Below are 21,735 nucleotides of genomic sequence, written 5' to 3'. Positions count from 1 at the left end.
GAGGATACAACAAATTTATATCTGTTTGACTTTTTTTTTTTTTTGACAAAATGCCATTTATTTTACAGAAGGCTGTGAGCTTGCATCCGGGAGATAGTGGGTTCGAATCCCACTGTCGGCAACCCTGAAGATGGTTTTCCGTGTTTTCCCATTTTCACTCCAAGCAAATGTTGGGGCTGTACCTTAATTAAGGCCATGGCCGATTCCATCCAGTTCCTAGGCCTTTCCTGTCCCATCGTCGCCATAAGACCTATCTTTGTCGGTGCGATGTAAAATCAATTAGCAAAAAAAAAAGTGTATTGACTATTTTAAATAATTTCTTTAATAGATTTATACAGGTCAATACAGGTTCAAATAAAACACCTGTTATGGTTAAGTTTATCAACAGCAGTTTATGCCTGCGAGTTCGACCGGTGAACAGGCAGCAGCGCTGATGTGACTGCGCAGACTAGTAAATAAAGAAGAGACCCAGCAGGAGAAGACAGATCACCATCCAGCGATTTATGATACAGTACTTCGGAGACATAGGGTTACTCCCTATTTTGAATGTGTCCTGAACAGGTAGACTGAAGTAAACAGGGAGGTCTGACCTCAGGACGTGTCCATCGGCTGCAAGGAATAGCATTCTTATTCTAAGACTTCGTCTTTACCTTCAAACTACTTCCGTACATCTAGAACTAATATTTACAGTGATATTCTCACATAATACTTCCCTTAAGAGACTCTGTACTTAACTACAAAACAGACTCTTATCCTTTGTTTTGTGTCCTGGCAACAGAGAATTTTGTAAATAGTGTATATACAGAGACATTCCTTTATCTTTGATGGGGATTATCACTCGCTAGGTCACCAGCGCTGTTAGTTTCTCACCCACCAAGCACTTTGCCTTAGTGCGCTTCACGGTGCCATGAGTTCCCCTCCTTTGCAATCTGCTGAGAGCTTTATCAGTGTAAGGTTCAGTTTGGTCAAGTGTTCACATGTTTAGTGCCCACTGTGTTGTTCCAATGCCATTTTCGTTACGAGAGCGTATGTATATACATACTACCTTCAAAAAGTACAGGAAATCTTGTGCAAAAATGCACTATGATTTAGTGCCGGTTGAGCACTTAGCCGCATTATGGCATAGTACTTGGCAGGAGACAGGCTTGTAGTGCAGGCGAGCGGGTGAGCGACAATCCCCTGCATAGATAAAATAATGTTCCTGTATTATCCGACAGAAGTATTTCAAGACAGCAATTTGTGTCTAACTTGTAAAATTAGACTATAATTTTAAATTGTATCTATCAAATAAAGATTGTTTGTGTTGTACTTTTGACATTTTGTACAAAACAATATTCTGTTATCTGCTATTAAAGTATCTTGCAATTTCTTTAAAAACTAATTACTGTTTATTTGAGTGATTTTAAGAATTGTTTAGTAGCCTATTGTATTTCATATCGTGTGCATTTGGTATTAGATTTGTTGTTTTGGAAGATTTGTGGTAATATTGATTTGCACTGTAGGGCCTACATGATTTTATCATTTTATATTCATTGATTGTTTTCTTTCATTGTTCTCTTTCTCAATTCCTTTCAGTGTGAATGTTTCTGCATCACTTTTCATGATTGTGTACAACACATTCTTCATTGTCAGTAATAGAACATTTAACAATAATTTTCTACAAAAACAGCAACATTTGTAAGGGAATAGCATACTTTTATACTTACAAATTTATTTAATTTTAAAGGTTCCTTGTGTGGGTTACTGTAGTCGCATCCTAGTTCATGAACCATGGACAACGGCTGAATGGCCTAGTAAGTGGTCCTCAGAGTTTGGATACCGGTTAGTGTGGAATAGGTGTGGGCATCCCGGACATTTCTGAGTTGTGGCTAAGATTGTACAATACACCAGTGGTCCCTAACCTGTTCGAGGAGAGATTCCTACCGGGATTATGTGTAGGTAGGGCAGCATCCTGCATCACAGATTATTTTTTCCGAGAACGCTCGGAAAGTTATAAGTTGTACTTCCATTTGACAGGCGAGAGACTCCTGTGAAACAACTAGGAAAATGAAATGGAATTTGATGGGGAGCTATAATGATTAATGCAGTGTTTGGAAGAAAGAAAGTAGAACACGGAGATCCATTTAAACAAACCTATACAGTTAGGGTTTGCGATCTTAGAATTCGCAAAGTTAGAAATTTATTCTTTCATATTTCACATTTTGCAAGTATTTGGTGAGAACGCCCGCTTATTATATACTGATACAGATAGCTTACTGTGGCATTTTCATTCTCTATGCATGCATCCATTTCTAACTATGATGCGAAACCCATTGTTGAGCTCCAAACTGGACTTTGAAAATGCACCACCTGGTTATGTTATTAGAACATTCGGAACTCACAAAGTAGAAGGATTATGGGCAGATGAGGTAGACTACAAAGAAATTGTTGAGTTTGTGGGTTTACGAGTAAAAACTTACGCCCTTCCTTTCTGTGATGATTCATCTACACAGAAACATAAGGGGGAACAAATGCTTGCACTATTGCCGGCAAGTGTGAAATACAGTTCAGAGATTATTTAAATTGTCTCTTTGGCGATAAGGAATTGTTTGTGGATCACTATTACATACGGTCTCTACAACACGTTCCTAGAACAATAAAACGACGTCAGTTGGCACTGTCGTCCACCGACAAGAAGCGGATCGTGTTACCAGATCGTATAAGTACCTTGTCACATGGATATGAAGGAGCAAAGAAATATATACAACAGATTAATGTAATTATAATTTATTATGTACAAATAGTTTCAATAAATTATTTCAAAAAAAGGAAGTACCACTGATTGCATCATAATTAGTAACTCCTACTCCCCATCCACCTCGGGCTTGCAAATGCGCCATGTCCAAAGGAGCCATGCCTTATGTTTCGTCATCACGAAACACAAATGAGATTTGAACACTTTGTTCGAGCATAAGTGAAGCTCTCTGTTTCATAAAGTTCCCATTTGATTTCTTAATAGGTACCATTGTAAAGAAATGGTGCTGTAATGGTTTGTATTGGGCATGGAACCATTGAGAGCCCAGTGAGGCATTCCTACAATACGTTTTTGGACTGAAGGTTGACGGCCATGGGACAAAACCAAATTTCCAAAGAGTTTGCTGGGACTGCTTTTCCGTTCCTTTCACAGTAAAGAAAGTAAACCATGTAGGCATGCCCACAGGCTCTATCTTATCTGGATATAGGTCACCTTCTACAATGGTCTCTACCTCAAGTCTCGATTAGGTTTTAAATTCAAAAATATTTTCGTTCTCTGCCGTTACAAATATGCCTTTATTATTTCAGTCTGTATATAAAAAAATAAGAGTTTTGTCTGCACATTGCTCAGAATTTAAAAAGAATCAGTTGTGTCCACATCGACAAGAGAAGGCACTTTAACATTCCATAATTTCTGTGTGTATGTATGCCCGTCATGAGAAAATGGGTGAAGAGAATTTAATGAAAATCGGTATGTACAGCCGGGAAATAAGTCACTACAGTCTAGGCCATAATGTTATTCATGCTGAGCGAAGTGGTAGTTTAGGGGAAGGCCTAAAAGTTATATAGTATTAAATTGCCGATCATTTATGTCTTATACATTTTTACCATACTGCTATGATAACAGAGATATTCATGAATTTGGATTTTTGTTGCCAAGTCTATATCAATGCTGAGCCATGAAAAAATGGGTAAACAGAATTAAACAAAAATCAGTATGTGAAGTCGAGTAATAAGAAACTACAATCTACGCTATAAATAATTTTGTACCGGGAGGTACATCTCAATCCCGTGATTTTAAATGAAGCGCCTTGAAGAACTCTATCCATCACATAAAAATTGAAACAACTAGTGCAAGAAGTTGGGACATTGATCAACAGATGTCACTACTAAAGTGATAGAGTAATGTGTTATTTTAAGGTTTCATAAAATGACTGGATTTCTTTTTGTTTTTTGGGGTGTATCACAGCTTGCAACAACTATTTCAAGAAGTTTGGACTTTTTTCCATAGATGTCTCTATTAAAGAACTGATGTCATGCACTCTGGTGCAAAGTGGAATAACTAGAAATTTAAAGAAATGTTGTGTTCACAGGTTGTCTGAACTGAATTGACTTTCTTGGTTTTTGATACTTCAAGGTTTGCAACACTTCTTACTCATCCTGCCAGCTTTGGAGTCTGGCCAATTGGAAATTTTGTGTATTTAGTTTTCAGCCAATAAAACGCTTCTTGTACCTATTTTATCTGCCAATAAAGTGAGAGGTTGTGTCTGGTTTTAGTCCAGAGCCTTTTTGAACCTTCCTCTCGGGTATAAAAGCTGACGACTTTTCGAGCTAAGTTGTCTTATTGATCGTTGCGTCATTGTGTGTGTTAAGAGAGGAGGCAGGAGCCTCATTCTTCGGCAGACAGAATATCAGTTAAGGTAATGGCCACCATTTTTCTATCTCAGTAGTTATCTCTGCAAGCTGACTCGAGGGGAAGGTTCCCATCTTTAACTATGTAACTGTCCATCTCCTAAAATGTAAACTTTCTTCCTTCTCATGTAAAAGTTCAAATAAGTCATAAGTACTTAAACTGAAAACCGGGGATAGAGAGTGCGTTGCCCTCTCGAATTCCCCTTGCATTAATCTTGAGGTGACTGTGATTTTGTAACCATTTTTGCTTGTAAATTGTAACTTAACTTGTCCATCTAGTCACCTCAGTAGTTTAGGATTAGCCTCTGCATCGTCGGGCCACAAGCCCAACCAGAGTTTTAAACTCTTAATTTCAAGGAGCGCAAGTGTCCGCCTCCATACATTTTGTTTTTGGGGCCAGTAATTGAACTTGTTGATTTCCATAAACGCCCAGTAGAATGGGTACTAGATACCCCTGTGCAAACTTAAAAGGTCATTGATATGGTCTTGTAAATTGTAGGTTTTGCCTAGAGAGTCCTGAAAGTGTAATTTTATTGAGCAAAGACGCATTAATCAATATTGTAAAAGTTAATGATTGCCTTGAGTATGTTATAAGGGTTTGGGAGCGTAGTCTCTTTTGGTAGAATTGTAGAACATTGAGGCTCTTTTCTTCGAATGTACAATATATTTGTATGATATTGAATGGTGCCTTGCGAAGGCCATATTTTGTGACCTTTGGAGCAAAGTGCTCTTCAAAATTGTGATTTAGAATTTCCTGTGAAACAAATTGGGAGATTCGTCTCCTTGACTGTCTGTCTACACGCAACATTTGTAAATAATGAGCTTGAAGCTGAAATCGTAACTTACCAATTCTTGGTTTTTGTACAAAACTACCTGTGTACCTGACTTCTTGTTGTTTGTTTAAATTTAATATCTGAAAAGAAATATAACGTTTATTTTTAAAGTTTTAAATTAATCTTTGACTATCGTAGATAGACCCATTCCAACCAGCACCTTCTTTCACCTCTGTGATCCATGAAAACTCTAACAAATTCTATCCATCTTGGTTGATATGGTAGTTTAGGGGAAGGCATTTAAAATTTAATCTGTAATTACCTTTGTTATTGGTCCTATTGAAATGTACTACATAACATAAGTTATGGAGAATACAATTTCCAATCATTTATTTCTTTTGGGGATTTTAATTGCTTCTGATTAATTCTTCTGGCTTGGGGACTGGGTGTTTCTGCCTGTTCCAACACACTCCTCTTCATATTCAGACAACATACCACACTACCAAGCACCACAGAAACATGCAATAGTGATTACATCTCTCCCGATGGGGTTGGCGTCGGGAAGGGCATCCGGCCGTAAAACGGGGCAACATTCACATGTGCGACGCAGTTCGCACCTGCAACCCCACAGATGTGGGAAAAGCAGTATGAAAAGAAGAAGAGAGAAAATTAGAGGAGGTCCGATACTTGGAAGAACGAAGGTATTGGCCTAAGAAAAACAAGGGCCACGAAGGGTGTGAAAATTAAAGACTCCCTAGGCTTCCATATGTAATACTGTCGGGTTCGGGAAAGGACAAGAGTTGACCAAGGGAGGTCGGATAGAATAGGTGAAAGTGAGGAGCCTGGCACAAATAAGTGGAAGCAATGCCAGGACTCAGCTAAGAGCCCCGTGGTCAACAACACACCCTCCCAAGTTCAGAGCCCCTGGGGCCACATTTAGTTGCATCTCTCGACCGGCAGGTGATACTTTGGGTGGTATTCTACTGCCCCCACCCACAGGGGCATGGCTATAATAAGAGAATTAATGAATTTAGACTTTTATTGCTTAGTCCATATCAACACCGAGCATTGCTGACATGGAAATATTGTTCAATCGTGTTAACTGCCAATGGATTTTAACTTGATTGTCTTAAGGTGTAAAACAGATGGTCATTGGTCCATATGGACAAGGAAAATTGTGAAGATGTTAATGAAAATGAGAAAAAATCTTAAAGGAATGATCACTTGAATAATAAGACAAGAGCGAGTCATGAAAGAAAGGAAGACTCACTTTACATTAGATGCCCTAATATCACAGAGTTGGAAGAAAACTAAATGTGAAGACCTGCAATATAGAAAGCTCGGATATGACAAATGACTGTTTATTGTAACATACTAGCGGCAAACCAAGTGCAAATCAGTGACAGGGTATCCCAATCAGACTGGATTGATCAAACCATCGGAGTGCTACAAGGGGACCCATTGAGCTCTTTATTGTTCAGTGCTGTGACCCAGGATCTCCCTACAAAAACCAAAGAGGGAGCACAAAATATAAGCACATACATATGAGCATGATATGGCAGTATTGGATCCGCGAGATAGTGGGTTCGAATCCCACTGTCGGCAGCTCTGAAGATGGTTTTCCATGGTTTCCCATTTTCACACCAGGCGAATGCTGGGGCTGTACCTTAATTAAGGCCACGGCCAACGGCCGCTTCCTTCCAACTCCTAGCCCTTTTCTATCCCATCGTTGCCATAAGACCTATCTGTACAGATTAGAAAGGGTTTCCACCTTGTCAATACTGTTTATTGTAAGAATTAGCTTACAGTACCGGTTTCGCTATGAAACTCATAAATCAAGATAAGACCTATCTGTTTCGATGTGACGTAAAGTCACTAACAAAAAAAAATGGCCCTAGCTGCTGATAACATAAAAGATTTGCAAAATGGAATGGAGCTTATCACACAACGGGCAGATGACAACTACATTGTATGTGGGAGGACATACATTAACACCAAAAAACCAGTTCACATATCTAGGGATCACACTACAAGTCTCTGGGATGACCTTCTCATTGCAAATAAAGAAGAGACTAGCTGCTGCACTTAGAAGCATAAGTGAAATCGAACATCTGCAAAGAATGTCTCTGGAGATGGCCATGAAACTTTTCCAACTCAAAGTGTCACCAACACTCGCATACGGATTAGAAGTAATATGGGAGTAACTATTACGCAAACAGCTATGAGAACTGGAAAGCATGAAACTGTGATACCTTAAGAGGGTCCTAGGGGTATCTAAATTCACCCGATACCGGTACTTTTAAGTTTTAACCCATTAAATCTTCTTGATAGAGGATTTAAGACTACAAATGCCTCTCCGGCATACGAGGAACTATTACGAGAACTACGAGAGAAAAGGGACTCGATCGAGGAAAGCTTTTACAGTACAGACACACTGATAAATAAGGATTGGATGAAAGAGGAATATGAGTTGAGACATTTGGTGATATGCTTTGCAATACATGGCTTTCACGACTATCTGTGCCAAGAAATCCTACCACCGGGTCAGCCAGGACTGTGTATGTGTATTGTGCAGTGAACAGTGTGATACATATCACGTAATGAAGTGCAAGAAGAGAACAGTCTCTCTGAATCAGTTTTGCTCTGAACAAAGTTCTCCTTGAGTGAATTGTAATTTACTTGATGTAATATGCAAATTTTGCACTTTGTGCGCAATAAAATTTATTATTATAAAATTGATCAGCAGTAACACTACATTGACCATTGTTTGTTGTGATGTGGCTTGTGCCTTTTGCTGCCACTCATCTCCAATAGATGGGATTACGGTTGCATACCGAGTATTACAGCCTTCCTGAATATTTGCGGGAAGTAGCTGGGGATTTAAATAACTCTTTCCTTTAGCATTCCTCAGGTTCTTAAATTTGCTGATAACCATTGGTACGTAACACTCTGGTTCATCTTAGTATTCCAACTATTCAATCCCTACTCTGACGAATGGGCGAGTTGGCGTGCGGTTAGGAGTGTGCAGCTGTGAGCTCGCATCCGGGAGATAGTGGGTTCGAACCCCACTGTCGGCAGCCCTGAAGATGGTTTTCCGTGGTTTCCCATTTTCACACCAGGCAAATGCTGGGGCTGTACCTTAATTAAGGCTACGGCTGCTTCCTTCCCTTTCCTAGGCCTTTCCTGTCCCATCGTCGCCATAAGACCTATCTGTGTCATTGCGACGTAAAGCAAATAGTGCACATTAAACAGAATAATGGTAGAGGAATGTTCACGGCTGTTTGTGGCCTGGTAATTCCAAGTCTGGAACTTTGGACTGTTAGATCGGCAGTGTAGTACTGTTTGTTAAAAGTGAGAAAACGAGCAGTTTTTCATTTGATCGAGTATTTCATATGATGGCATTGCTTTCAATCGTGACCTTCCGACTGACATTGTAATGACCTATATTGACATGATTTGAGAAAACCACAAAAAAACAGTCTTTCTGAGGATGTAAAATGGCAGGTGGAGCGCGAGTGCCTGGCATTATAATGAAAACTGCCCAACTCGATTCTGACTGGCAGTAGGCAAGTAGGCCTACCATCATAATGAACATTCCCCAACTTGATTGTGACTGATAGTAGGCAAACCGAGCTCGATATCTACAGTCGCTTAAGTGCGGCCAGTATCCAGTATTCGGGAGATAGTGGGTTCGAACCCCACTGTCGGCAGCCCTGAAGATGGTTTTCTGTGGTTTCCCATTTTCACATCAGGCAAAGGCTGGGGCTGTACCTTAATTAAGGCCACGGTCGCTTCTTTCCCAGTCCTAGCCCTTTCCTGTCCCACCGTCACCATAAGACATATGTGTCAGTGCGATGTAAAGCCAATAGCATAAAAATAAAAATGATATTAGGCAAGAGGGTCTGCCATTACACTGAAAATTCCTACCTTAGTCTTCACATGAGAAAAAACGTATGGTGACTTCCCCGTTACGTTTGTGGGGTAACGTTAAGAGCTATGGAATTTAATACAATCTTACAACGTGAACACTACTTAACCTAGAATTCTGTATACAGTGTGGAATTCTGCAGTGAAGCATGGGTACATCAGCTAGTATAATATTTTCCTAATGGACACATCTTTGAGCATTTTGTCCAGAGGCTTCCGTGAAATGAGTGCCACAGCGATCCTCTATTTGCAACTAGCTCTGTGGCCTCGTTTAGTTCCACGTGTTTCCTTTCATTGATAACAATTTATTTCATTCTAATATTTAACTTTATGAAGATAAAGTTGGGATTTAAGAGGACAAATTGGGGCAAATATTCATTTATGGGAAGAAGAATTCGGGAATAGAATAATTTATCAAAGGAAATATGTTCAATAGTTTTCCAAGTTCTTTCAAATCATTTAAGAAAATACTAAACAATTGATAGGGTATCTGCCACTTGGGTGATGGTTGGAATTAATCATAACATCACTTTCTTTACATTTAAAAGCATTTTCCCAATAGACATAGTGTGATTAAATATTTGAATGAAATATGTTATCAATAAAGGTATGTATGATAGGACCGGGCAAGTTGGCCATGCTATTACGTTTGTGCAGCTGTGAGCTTGCATTCAGGAGATAGTGGTTCAAACCGCTCTGTTGGCAGCCCGTTGTATCCCATTTTCACACCAGGCAAAAGCTGGGGCTGTACCTTAATTAAGGCCACTTCTAGCCCTTTCCTATCCCATCATCGGTGGGATGTAAAGCAAATTGTAAAATAAAAAATACAGTGCTTACCAAAAAAGCTTGCAGGTGAATACAACAGCTTATTATGAGAGTAAAAATATCCAGAATGATATTGACTTGAACTTAAGTGGCTCATGTTACAAAGCTAGCGCCTTAGCCATTACGCTACAAGAAGTTTTGTGATAGCGTTGGTATATGTTGGTACTTATAACTGGTGTTTGAAGACTAAAAAATTGAAATTTGAAAATTAAAGCCTAATTGAGGTAGTTTCCAAATAGGTTTGATTCTGTACCCTTGTAGAGTTTCCTCACAAAAGCTCGACATATAATATGTGTTTGCGACTCTGTAGATGTGTGAGGGTGGTGTGACTATTGCAACTCAAGGGAAGCATTGATGTTGTACATTACCGATCACTGTTATGGTGCCAGGTTTTTATCATAATAATAATAATAATAATGTTATTTGCTTTATGTCCCCCTAACTATTTTTATGGTTTTTTTGAGATGCCAAGGTGCTGGAATTTTGTCCTGCAGGAATTCTTTTACTTGCCAGTAAATCTACCGACATGAGGCTGATGTATTTGAGCATATTCAAATACCACTGGACTGAGCCAGAATCATGTTTTTATCAACATACTGAGGTAATTTAATATGTATGTCACCAATATTGCAGCTAATAGTGTTCAGCTCTCAAGACTTGCTCAGCAGGTAAACTTAATGGACCCTCAAAGTGGCCGATAAATTACTTGTTGGGTAACTACGATTTATACTGACAGCAGTGCCACACAGGAGTAGTCAAATGAAAACTTGAAGGACAACTTTTGTGTTAGTTTACCCTTAGGTGATAGAATTGGCTCTAAGAAGAAAAGCACTTAATATGCACAAAGTGACAGATTAATTTTCATTACAGAATTCTGTTAACAAATTTTGCCTTCATTCACACCACAATACGTGGTAGTGATAGGTTAATCTTCATTATAGACTTGTGTTAGAGACTTCTGCATTCATTCACACCATATAATGTGGTATCTGTCACAGTGTTTCCCACAGGGAGTGCAGGAGCACTGGAAGTGTGAAAATGGTAGTTCTTGTTTCTGCACACATTGAAATGCAACCCTTGGACTGAAAATCTTTTTACTGTTTGCTGCAGTTTGAATGAACATTGTTTCTTGTAACTTTTGGTCATGGTATCTTTTGAGTAAAATTCACTCCAAAATATTTTTTTTGCCTTCTTACTTATGGTACTCGTTTGCTTTGTGTATCCCAGTGTAACTGGTAAGTAGTAACTGAGGTCATAATTCTTCAAGAAAAGGAAGCTCTCTTGGTAGTAGACCTACATGAACTAGGCTTGTGATGGTGTGGATTCTGAAAGATAGAACGTAGGTGGATTTGATTTTTCTATTTCTGACAGATGTCTGTATATCAGGCTTGGCCATGTGTTCTCCAGTTCACATCCTGCTACTGAGGCTATTTTAAGGTGAAAAGGGTTGGATTACTTTTGCCTTGTGGGAGAGAGTGCATATTTGATTGATGTGTCTATGCTTGTTGTTGGAACATTCACTCTCTTGTTAAGATGGGTTGTGTAACTTCGGAACATATCGTCTAATTACTTGAAATGCTTTGCAGATGCAAGAGGACAGTCTGTTTAATATATGATCCTGTCTAATATATGATCCTGTCTATCTCCTTTTCTGATTGCGAGTTTCACTGTCTTCGTCTTGATTAAGCTTAGCTCATTTTCCCCCAGTCTAATACCATGTCAAATGCATCCTTCAGGTCTTTTCTGCTGGTTGACGCAAAAAGTTTGTCATCTGCTTATATGTATACACTGTAGCTTCATGTTCCCTGGTATTATTTCTATGATATCAGTCGTGACAATGAAAAATCAATTGGGACTTTAGGCAATCCTCTACAGGACACCATTTCTGTTTGATGGGTCTGCATCTTGTGGTATGGTTGCTGACTTCCACATACTCCCTGCTGAATATATTCTTAATGAGTCGGGCTGCTTCTCTTCTGCCATTAGTATCTCCAGTTAGAGGATCAGAATTCCTCTGTTGATAGTATCAAAGGCCTTCATATAATCTAGGATTACTGCATGCAGTTTCCCACATGAAGATGCCAGTGCTTCTTCAATTTCTGTTTATAACATTGGATGGTTTGTATTGCTGATCTGCCTCTTCTGAAACCAGACTGTTCTTTGCGGAATTCGGTAGATAGTGGGTTCGAACCCCACTGTCGGCAGCCCTGAAGACGGTTTTCCGTAGTTTCCCATTTTCACACCAGGCAAATGCTGGTGCTGTACCGTAATTAAGGTCACGGATGCTTCCTTCCGACTCCTATTCCTCTCCTGCCCATCAGCGCCATAAGACCTATCTGTGTCGGTGCGACGTAAAGCAACTTGCAAAAAAGTTCTGTGGGGATCTGGCTATCCTACATCTTGTCATGTGATCATATTAGTTTGGTCAGTACAAATTTGAATCACTAGTAGCCCTTGTTGACTTTCTCCAAGTTTCACTGATGGCCTTTTTTCTAAGGCACTCTTTGAAGAGATTGGCTATGGCTTGTCCTGGTTTGGGCCCAGCCTTTTTTCAGGTGTTTGTAGTATATTAAGTCCGTGCCTCATGTCTTGTACCTCGCACGGTTGATGACTGATATAAATTCTCCTATGAATATTTTTTGTTCTCCTGTCATGTCGGAGGAGCTTCCTCCTGATATGTTCGGGGCATGTATCCCAGTTTTGAAGATCTAACATCATCTTCCCAAACCTCTATAAGGATGTTTCATGGGACTCTGGGTTGTCAGAGCTCTATATGGATTTCTGTTTGCATCCCCATCAGTTTCCTTTATTCTCTTCTTTGATAATGATGTTGTATTGTCTTCTCTTGTCGTTTTAATTCTGGAAACTGGAAATCTGGAAGGATTCACATTGAGTAGGTCGGTGCTTCCTCTATTTTGTATGCCTCATAGCAGTTTTGGTTAAACTATGCCTTCGGTTTTGTGTTGGGGTAGGTCTTGGTACCATCAATGTTGAATGGCTCGTTCAATTTTATTTGTTGTTCCGTCCAGATCTCTTGTTGAGATCAGCTCCACTATGTGGATGATCACCCGATGTTCCGTTAATTCTACATCTAGTTTCCTGCATACCTTTTCCTTTGTCCAGTCGTCCATTAGTTGGACTCTGGACTGTCTGGACTATACATACATACATACATACATACTCCACGTTTTTCCAAGCGGTGGGTCGACGAACGAGCCTTCTCCACCAGTTCCGGTTTGTGAATTTCTCTCCTTCTTCAGTGCTTTCCAAAGCAAGTCCTTGCTGTTCATTGTCAGTCTTCACGATGTCCTTGTATCTGAGTCTTGGTCACCTTCTTGCTCTTTTGTCTTCAAGTTTTAGATCATACATTGGTTTTGGTAATCTGTTATCTTCCATGCATCGCATATGTCCGTACCATCTCAGTCGCTACGATGTTATTCTGTCCTGCAGCCTTACAACTTGAGCTTGCTTGCGGACATCCTCATTACGGACTCTGTCCGTTTGTGTCTTACCGATGATGCTATGGACAAATCTCGTCTGCTGCCTGGATTCTACTGACATCTTTACTTCTCATGGTCCCTGTTTCGCAACCATAGGTCAGGATTGGTACATAATAGGTTTCATATATGACTCTATTACATTGTGTTGGTATTTTCTTGTTCCATATTATGTCCTTAACTATTTCGTAGAAGTTGCTACCTCCCTGAAATCTGTGAGACATTTCCTTGTCCATAGAACTAGTATCAGAGATAACACTTCCAAGATATTTGAATTGATGTTTCATCTGTAGCTGTTTCCCCTCCATTTCAATGGTCCCATTGGTTGTCTGTATCTTTTCATGACCATAATCTCACTTTTCTCTTGGCTGAATATGAGTCCATATTCTTTAGCAGCTTCTGTCCAGGAGTTCATTTCCATTTGCTTGGAAACTTAGAAAATATTTTGTTGTAATAAATACTTATACAAACAAACAATTACATTCGGGACAGGCATGGAAATAAACAGTTTAGTTTACAATATAAGTTATAAAAACATTTTTTTAAACATGTTTTTAACATTTGCAATCAGTGAAATTAAATTATGGTTTTCTTCTAGGAACCTAATTTTTGATATGATTTATTTTACAATATAAAATTTCAGTCTAAGGAAGAAACCCAATCTTCATCATATTTTTCCACATGTTCCTCAAATACTTGTTCATTATTTTCCCAATGAAGCTGCTTTTCTAAAGCATTCTTGGTTAAAGGCTTTGATTTGGTTTTTGTTTGTCTAATGTAGGCCTAACTTAAATTGGGGTCAGACATCAATAATAATCTATTCACATTCTCCATATTGTTTTATTCTCAAGAACATTTTCTAGAGTAACTTTCTCTGAATTGATAAAAATGTTTATATCTGGCCACTGCAGCCTATTCTGATAATGTCCTTATTGGAAGTAAGGCATGCTTGGTAATCACAGATCTGTTTATTCTTATTTTGTGGACTGAAGGAGACATCAGGTGCTACAAATATAGTTTTAGGTACACTGTCGCTGTATCTATGCAGTAAGTACAAAATTTTTTCAAACTTGTGTCCACCTCTGTGTGACAGTGGCAAATCTTACTATGAGGCTTTTGCCGATGCCTGTGATCACTGTGGACATTTCAGAATTGGCGATCTAGTGGGTTCAAATCCCACTGTCGGCGGCCCTGAGGAGGGTTTTTCTGTTGTTTCCCATTTTCACACCAGCCAAATGCTGGGGCTGTACCTTAATTAAGGCCACGGCTGCTTCCTTCCCACTCCTAGACCTTTCCTATCCCATCATAGCCATTAGACCTACGGGTGTCAGTGCGACATAAAGCAAGTTGCAAAAAAAAAAAAATTGGGGTAAACCTTCGCTTATATTGCCATTATTACTGTTGCCATATTGTAATTTCGGTACATCAAAAATAAATCCAAGTTCTGTTCTAAATTTCTGCTGCATGATATATTTTTTGTCCTTTTCATTTATTCTTTTTTCTTCTTCAGATTGTATTTGCCAGATCTGAACAGGAATCTTATAAGAGGGATGGAGCAAAGTTTCAAAAAACCTTATTCGGGCATGTAATGTCAACAAACCAAATGTTAAATGTTGAATTTTCAGTATTCACTTCATTACATCTTGACAAATCATTGAACTGTTTTGATGTAGCTTTACAATTATAACATCTCATGGTTGAACTAGAATCATACTTGGCCATCGACCATTGTCAAAAGCATTGTGTGTTTTACAATAATTTCTTTTCCTTCTTTTGCAACTACTTTTGCATTTAAAGACATAATTTTGTTGTTGCCGTTAATTTTTTCTTTGGTTACATCTTGCATCTCGTGTAGGCCCTATGAACCTTATCCTGATAAGATGACAAAACCGAGGCAATGGAGCAGAATTTTGCCAAATAATTTTGTAGTTTATTAGGCAAGTGAGTCATAAAGGAACTAGAGAAAGCCAAACTATTTTGGCGTCAGAATCGCTGCTATTTTATAGCCAACCAATAATATTATAGGACCCTTTTTTAAATTTTATATACTGACCTTGTTGCTTTCCATCACGGCCTCACTTGCATTTCAGTTCAAGGGAAGCCAATTCTACAATTCTTCAGTTCACACTTCAACAACACCGTTGAAATACATTATAAGTCACTGTGCGGTATGGTTCAATAACGCCTAAAATCAACCTCAGGACACGTTTCAGTAACCCGGCAGGATTCTTTTACAGGACTAGAAGATGGCTTTTCAGTTATAATTCCTGTTAAAACAATCACCACCACCACTCTTTTACAGGATAACAATCTTTCTTAGCTTTTAGCAAAATACTGTAGCAAGGATAAAGACCTTTAGAAATTCCTTGAATACTCTCATATTGTCTTCTACTTAAAGATGCCTCAACAAACATCGATAGTATTTCTGTTGGAGTTAGTTCTTACTAACTGATGATATTGGATCACTTTTCCTGTATGCTTTTTTTTTAATACTTGTCACTGCATGTTGGAGTAGTCATGATGTCTTTCATTATGTGCGATCTACCAGAGTTCCCTTGCTCCCATAGCAGCATTTGTCCTGCCTAAAACATCTCTTGAGCCACATTACTTGTCCTTCAGTGTTCTGTTTTCCAGCGTTTACTGTGATCTGTCAGGTACTCAAAAGGCTTTTGCAGACGGCTGACAGTTACAGTAGTGACTTTCTTACGAGGTATTTCTATATTTCCTTGTAGCCATTTTAAATTCTTACTCAAGAAAACTTGCTCTGTTCTTTTAGCAGCTTGCCACTTAACATAATTCCAGATTTAAATCACAAAAATCTTTTAAAAAATTCGGGTTTTTACTCTGTAGGTAAACAACAAACATTTATTACTTCATTTTGAAATATATCCATTTAAAAAAAATCCTTCTCAGAATATTACTTTAACTTCTTAAGTACAAATTCTCAAGTAACAATGTTCACATTAGAAGGCCCTGAACGGAAAGAAAATGAGAAATGTGACGACCAGTTGCAGATTTTTTTTCTTAAGAAATATAGGCTGCACTAAAACACAATTAATTGGCCCTTTTCGGCACCCAAAATTCAAATGTAGATAAGTAGATAACCCGGAAACACATAAATTTATTTTCAGGTGAAACAAACAGCTCTTTTTCTCAGTTTCAAAATCATACAGTTATAACTAAATTACTGCAATTATGAATATTTGAAAGTAGTTCTTGGCTCAACATTATCCATTTCAAAAATCATAACAATTCACCTAAAAAATAAGAAAGTAATATGGAGAACCTTGCTTTATTTTAAAGTTTGTACATACGTTCAGCAAAGCGCTTGGATGACAACTGACCATGCCATGCTGAGTGAATCAGGTACAACAGAAACTAGTTCTTTTGGTCACTCAGGATCTTAGTCTCATCAGGTAGACGCCGTTTTTTAGTATTTGCTTGATTTTAACTACCAACATTTGTCCACGTATTTGGATGAAACACTTGTGCCGTGGTTGAAAGTACGTGCATGTGACTTGAACTTTGTCTGTTATGTGAACAACCTTGAATGGTGCCAGTATACCTGTAATGCCTCAGTTGGGTCTTCCTCTGGGGCTTTGCTTTGCTGGTTCGTTTAGTATGCATTATTGGCTGTCCACTCCAATGTTATTAGTGTCATTGTTATCATGACTATTTCATATTCGAGATACATAAATTTCAGATGCACAAAAGTGCATAGCAGATGTGGTTACTATGTAGAAAATTGATGAGATAGTCATCAATCTTGGCTTAAGTTTTTCTTTTTGCTTTTGTGCAGGAGTTATTCAGTAATCAATATTCTTTATATTTCTATTTCAGATCCATCATGGGCATCTATTAACAGAGGTATCTTACTGTGTGATGAATGCTGTAGCATACACAGAAGTTTAGGTCGTCACATATCACAAGTGAAGTCATTGAAGAAGGGATCATGGAGTCCTACATTACTTCAGATGGTGCACACATTAAACAACAGTGGTGTAAACAGCATTTGGGAACACTCTCTCCTGGATCCAACAAATTCAAAATCAGGTCGACGGAAACCACAGCCAAAGGACCCAATACAGTATGTCAAAGTTTCTTTTTTCATCATCTTCATCATCCATTTCCCTCATCCAGCTCTTGCTGAGTTGGGATGTTTATGCACCTTTCAATCTTTCCATATCCAACAACTATTGTTCCTCCTTAACTGTGTTCCAATTCAGATATCTTCTAGTTATACTCTTCTAGATTGTTTTCAGCCACCTTAGGCTGAAAACATAGTGAAGCGGAGAGCAAAGCAGAGAGCAGAGCAGCGAGCAAAGCATTTTATTGTCAATGCGCCGATGAAGGAGGTTGGTGGTCATAGTGAAGCGGAGGGCAAAGCAGCGAGCAGTGTGCGCCAACAGACTTCGCAGTCAGGTAGTGCAAGGTAGATGTATTCTACGTACCTTGAGGTAGTGAATGATGGACGAGTTGTTTATGCTGGAAAATTCTGCATTAAAATCTGGCATGTGCTGCAAAACGCAGATACCAGTACCAGTAGAAGTTGTAATGTGCACCCAATAACCCAGTGACGAAAGAGCCTGGTGAGAAATATTAGATTAGCTGTCCTAGATATTCTCGTTATGAGTTGATTTTAGTCTTCAATTGTTTAGGGTAAGCCAGAGTATTAAATTACGAAATACATTCCTACGTTTCCTCGTGCATTTATAAGTCAGTAACGAAACATTCTGGTGAGAAATATTATCCGGGAAGCCTGAATGTGTCTCCACACACGCAGCGCCTCAATATAAAACGATTACCGGTACCGAAAAAGGCAAGCGTAGGCTAAATACCATTTAAATGTTATTCTAAAATATATTATTAAGCCTTTACTACAGGCCACGTCCGTAGCTGCCGCCCTCGAAGGCCCGGATTATTCTCATAAGCCAAAAATGTAAGATGGCAAGAGGGCCGGTATGTGTTTTAAAAACAGTACATGCATCTCGTCTCCTTTGACGGTGTACCTGATGAGAGCTTCACAACCTCGGAATGAGGACAACGAACGATTTAACCACAGCATTGACCAAGATGTTAAGCCCCTTTAAACAACAAGCAGCAATATGTAGGCCTAAAAATGTTTCAACCGCCGGGACTAGGTATTTTTCCCGTCCGGAAAGCCAACTACTGCTACGGTCAACTGGCTTATGAGAAGTTCCTTAGAAATGCCGCTCTGCAACGCGATATTTAAACATTAGCGTAGTTAGGGACCTGCCCTAACAAAACTCACCTCATCTCCTATAGGAGCAAAATGTCAATACACTTTACACTGATAACTCAAAAAGCAGTTACGGTAATACAGTACATATTCTGTAATGGGAACAAAGATTCCACAATCTCGCTCTCGGATGAAAAAAAGAAAACTGCCGGTTATTACCGCACGATTTGAGATGTTACGAATTTTTAACTAACATACCTAGTAGAACAAGTAATAAAAGCTTATTATATTGGAATTAGTCAAGTTTGCCCAGATTCCTTAAATTTATGGCACGTGTAAAATCATCTAAAAACTACTACAGTAATTTAGTATATCTACATACTTGTTTTCATTTCTGCAGCAACTTCATCCCAAAGCTTATCTAAAACAAAGCGATTGTGGTGTTGTGCGTCCTTTTAGCCCCACAGAGCATTACGAATATAAACAGCACTAATTAATTGATCGATATCCATGTTGGATCCAAGGTAAGAGCAGCAAGCAAAGCAGCGAAATCAAATTATTTTGAACGCTCCGCTTTGCTCTCTCCTCGTGATAAAAGTGACGCTTCGCTCTCCGCTGCACTATGCAAGCTCCCACTTACAAACGTGTGTTCGATTTCGCTGCTCTGCTCTCTGCTTTGCTCCCCGCTCCACGATGTTTTCAGCCTTAGTCTGGGTCTCCCTCTTGCCCTTGCTCTTTCTATCCAGGTCTTCTGCCTGGCTAAGTAGCTCAGATGGTAGAGCGCTAGCCTTCTGAGCCTAGCTTGGCAGGTTCAATGCCAGCTCAGTCCAGTGGTGTTTAAAGGTGCTCAAATGCATGTGTTTGCCTTGTATCTGTAGATTTACTGGCACACAAAGGAACTCCTACGGGACAAACTTTCAGCACTTCACTGCCTCTGAGTACCGTAAAAGTAGTTGCTGGGATGTGGAAACCAGTAACATTATTACCTGGGTCTCCTGCATCTGCCTCGGCATCCTTTTAACATCTCCAAACAATCTAAGTTTACCCCTCTCCATTCTGTCGTAAATTCTCTTCCACTCCAATTTCCTTTCTGATGTCTTCATTTCCTACTCTGACCTTTCATGTCTTTATTATCATACTGCTTAAAACTTTCATTTCACTGGCCTGGGGATTTTATACTCTTGTCTTTTTGTCAGGGTCCAAGTCTGCTCCATGTATTTACACTTCATTGGTACTTCCTTCCTCCACACCAGGTATCTCACACTCTGCTAGAATGTGTTTCCTCATTAAATCTTTTTACTGATCTCTATGTCCAGCCCTGCATCCTGCATCAAATCGCTTCCCAAATACTTGAAGCTCTCCACAATTTCAAGGTTTTGTTGCTTTATTTTTGTAGTTCCTTTCCCTTCCATTTTTCTTTAGTCAACACTATTGTCTTACTCTTCTCCACACTTATTTTCATTCCATAATTTTCAATAATCTCGCTCAGTATGTCGAGTAGCCCTTGTACTTCCTTTGTTTGCTCCCCACTAGAGATGGGCAAAGTGACACTGCTGACTGATTCAAAATATTCGATATGGCACAGCAAATTGCTTCAAAGCAGTGTGTTAACACTTCTGTCTCAGGTTGCAAGAGAAGCAATGTTTCGTGATGGTGTGGTCAAACATGAACCTCACTTCATAGCTAAGTTCACTTCATTGAATAAAATGTTCGACATTCTGAAAGCGATAAAATATGAGGTTCACGAAATATTTAATGAGCAAGTGTACAAAATACAATATGATAAAAAGATGACACACAGTATAATAAGCACCAGCATATATTAATAAACTGTGTTTCTTTACTATACGTTTACAGTGATACTGAAAGGGATGTTTTACAGTTAAAAGCAAGTTAGCAACTCTCAATCAGCAGGACGTACCTATCATCTTAATAATAACAAATTCCACTATCTGTACAAATTGGTTGGAGGTCAAGTACGACGTTCTATACCTCGCAAATTTGCGTAACATAACGTATGCTTACTACCTACATTTCTGAACAAGTTGATCAACATTTTCAACTAGAGCCCACATTTGACTCCTGCACACGTTCTACGTCTTGTCTGTTATGTTTAGAGCAATATGGATCATTGTGTTTTCACAATTCAGCTTGTGGGCACTCTATTTTAACTTACATTCTGGAAACACCACGTCACATAAGTTGTATTTTCATTTTCTTTTTTTCCGTAGTATTGGTGTTCACCTTGGTGCTGGTTTTATAGAAAAACATTTACTACTGTTTTTAAGACGAAGATTCAATAATAGTTTCAGACACAAGGTTTTGAATGGACATTGTGATAATTTTAAATTTTCATGTTATCATGTTTTTGAAGTGTTTTAATGTTGTTTGTTAGATGTAATGTAATTTGGTTTTTAGACTACTGTAATTTTAATTTTGACTATTGTCTTTTTAATATGTTTATGACTGTTCACGAACATCATTTTAAGATGGCTGAAGATGCTCTTTATAAGAGCGAAACATGTCCCTTAGAAGAATTAATTATATGAAATTGTAAACACCAATAAAGGTGATTTGTGTCGAATAGGTGGATAAGAAATGCTTCTTATTATAATTGCTGTGAATAACATCATTCAGTACGGAACAACCATGAGGATAATGACCTGTAGCTGACATGTACGGAACGACTGGAGTTTCTTTTCATGCGACACAGCACATGAAGCAAACTCACTGCTTTGAAACAGTGAAGTGTTTTTGTGTTGAGGCATCGAGGCAGCTGATTGCACCGACTCAGTGTTTTGAAGCATACATACGCTAGCCAGCTCTACTCCCCATACCACAATACCATCTAGAGACAGCATTACCTTCAGCTACCTGTCTCCATATTTTACCTTTTTCTCTGTCACAGTTTTGTCTGTAACCATTATGAATAACAGTGGTAATAGAGCACTTTCTTTTTGTAGTCCAGTTTAATTTCAAAACTACTCTCTTCCCCACATCTGCCTGAACACTGCTGCAACAATTTTTGTGTATTGCTTGTACATATCCTATCGTTTGTTTTCCAAATCCTTTCCATGGTATTACTTTC

At 38.8% G+C, this 21,735-nt stretch overlaps 1 protein-coding gene across 4 annotated transcripts in view; it reads left to right on the top strand.

The window, feature by feature from the left end:
* Git (ARF GTPase-activating protein GIT1) overlaps positions 1–21,735 on the top strand; it is a 510,246-nt gene that overhangs the window by 4,118 nt on the left and 484,393 nt on the right. For all 4 annotated transcript variants that reach the window (XR_011017843.1, XM_067141653.2, XM_067141654.2 and 1 more), the window contains exon 2: positions 17,288–17,534. Coding sequence is in view for 3 of the 4 variants with exons in the window: in XM_067141653.2 (XP_066997754.2) it covers positions 17,288–17,534 (247 nt within the window). In the remaining variant the exon portion in view is untranslated. The remainder of the gene's footprint in view (positions 1–17,287; positions 17,535–21,735) is intronic.

This window comes from Anabrus simplex, chromosome 2 (genome assembly GCF_040414725.1).
Source record: "Anabrus simplex isolate iqAnaSimp1 chromosome 2, ASM4041472v1, whole genome shotgun sequence".
NCBI classification, from domain to species: domain Eukaryota; kingdom Metazoa; phylum Arthropoda; class Insecta; order Orthoptera; family Tettigoniidae; genus Anabrus; species Anabrus simplex.
The sequence above is the reverse complement of the archived record's forward strand: the minus strand, read 5'-3'. Positions and strand labels throughout refer to the sequence as shown.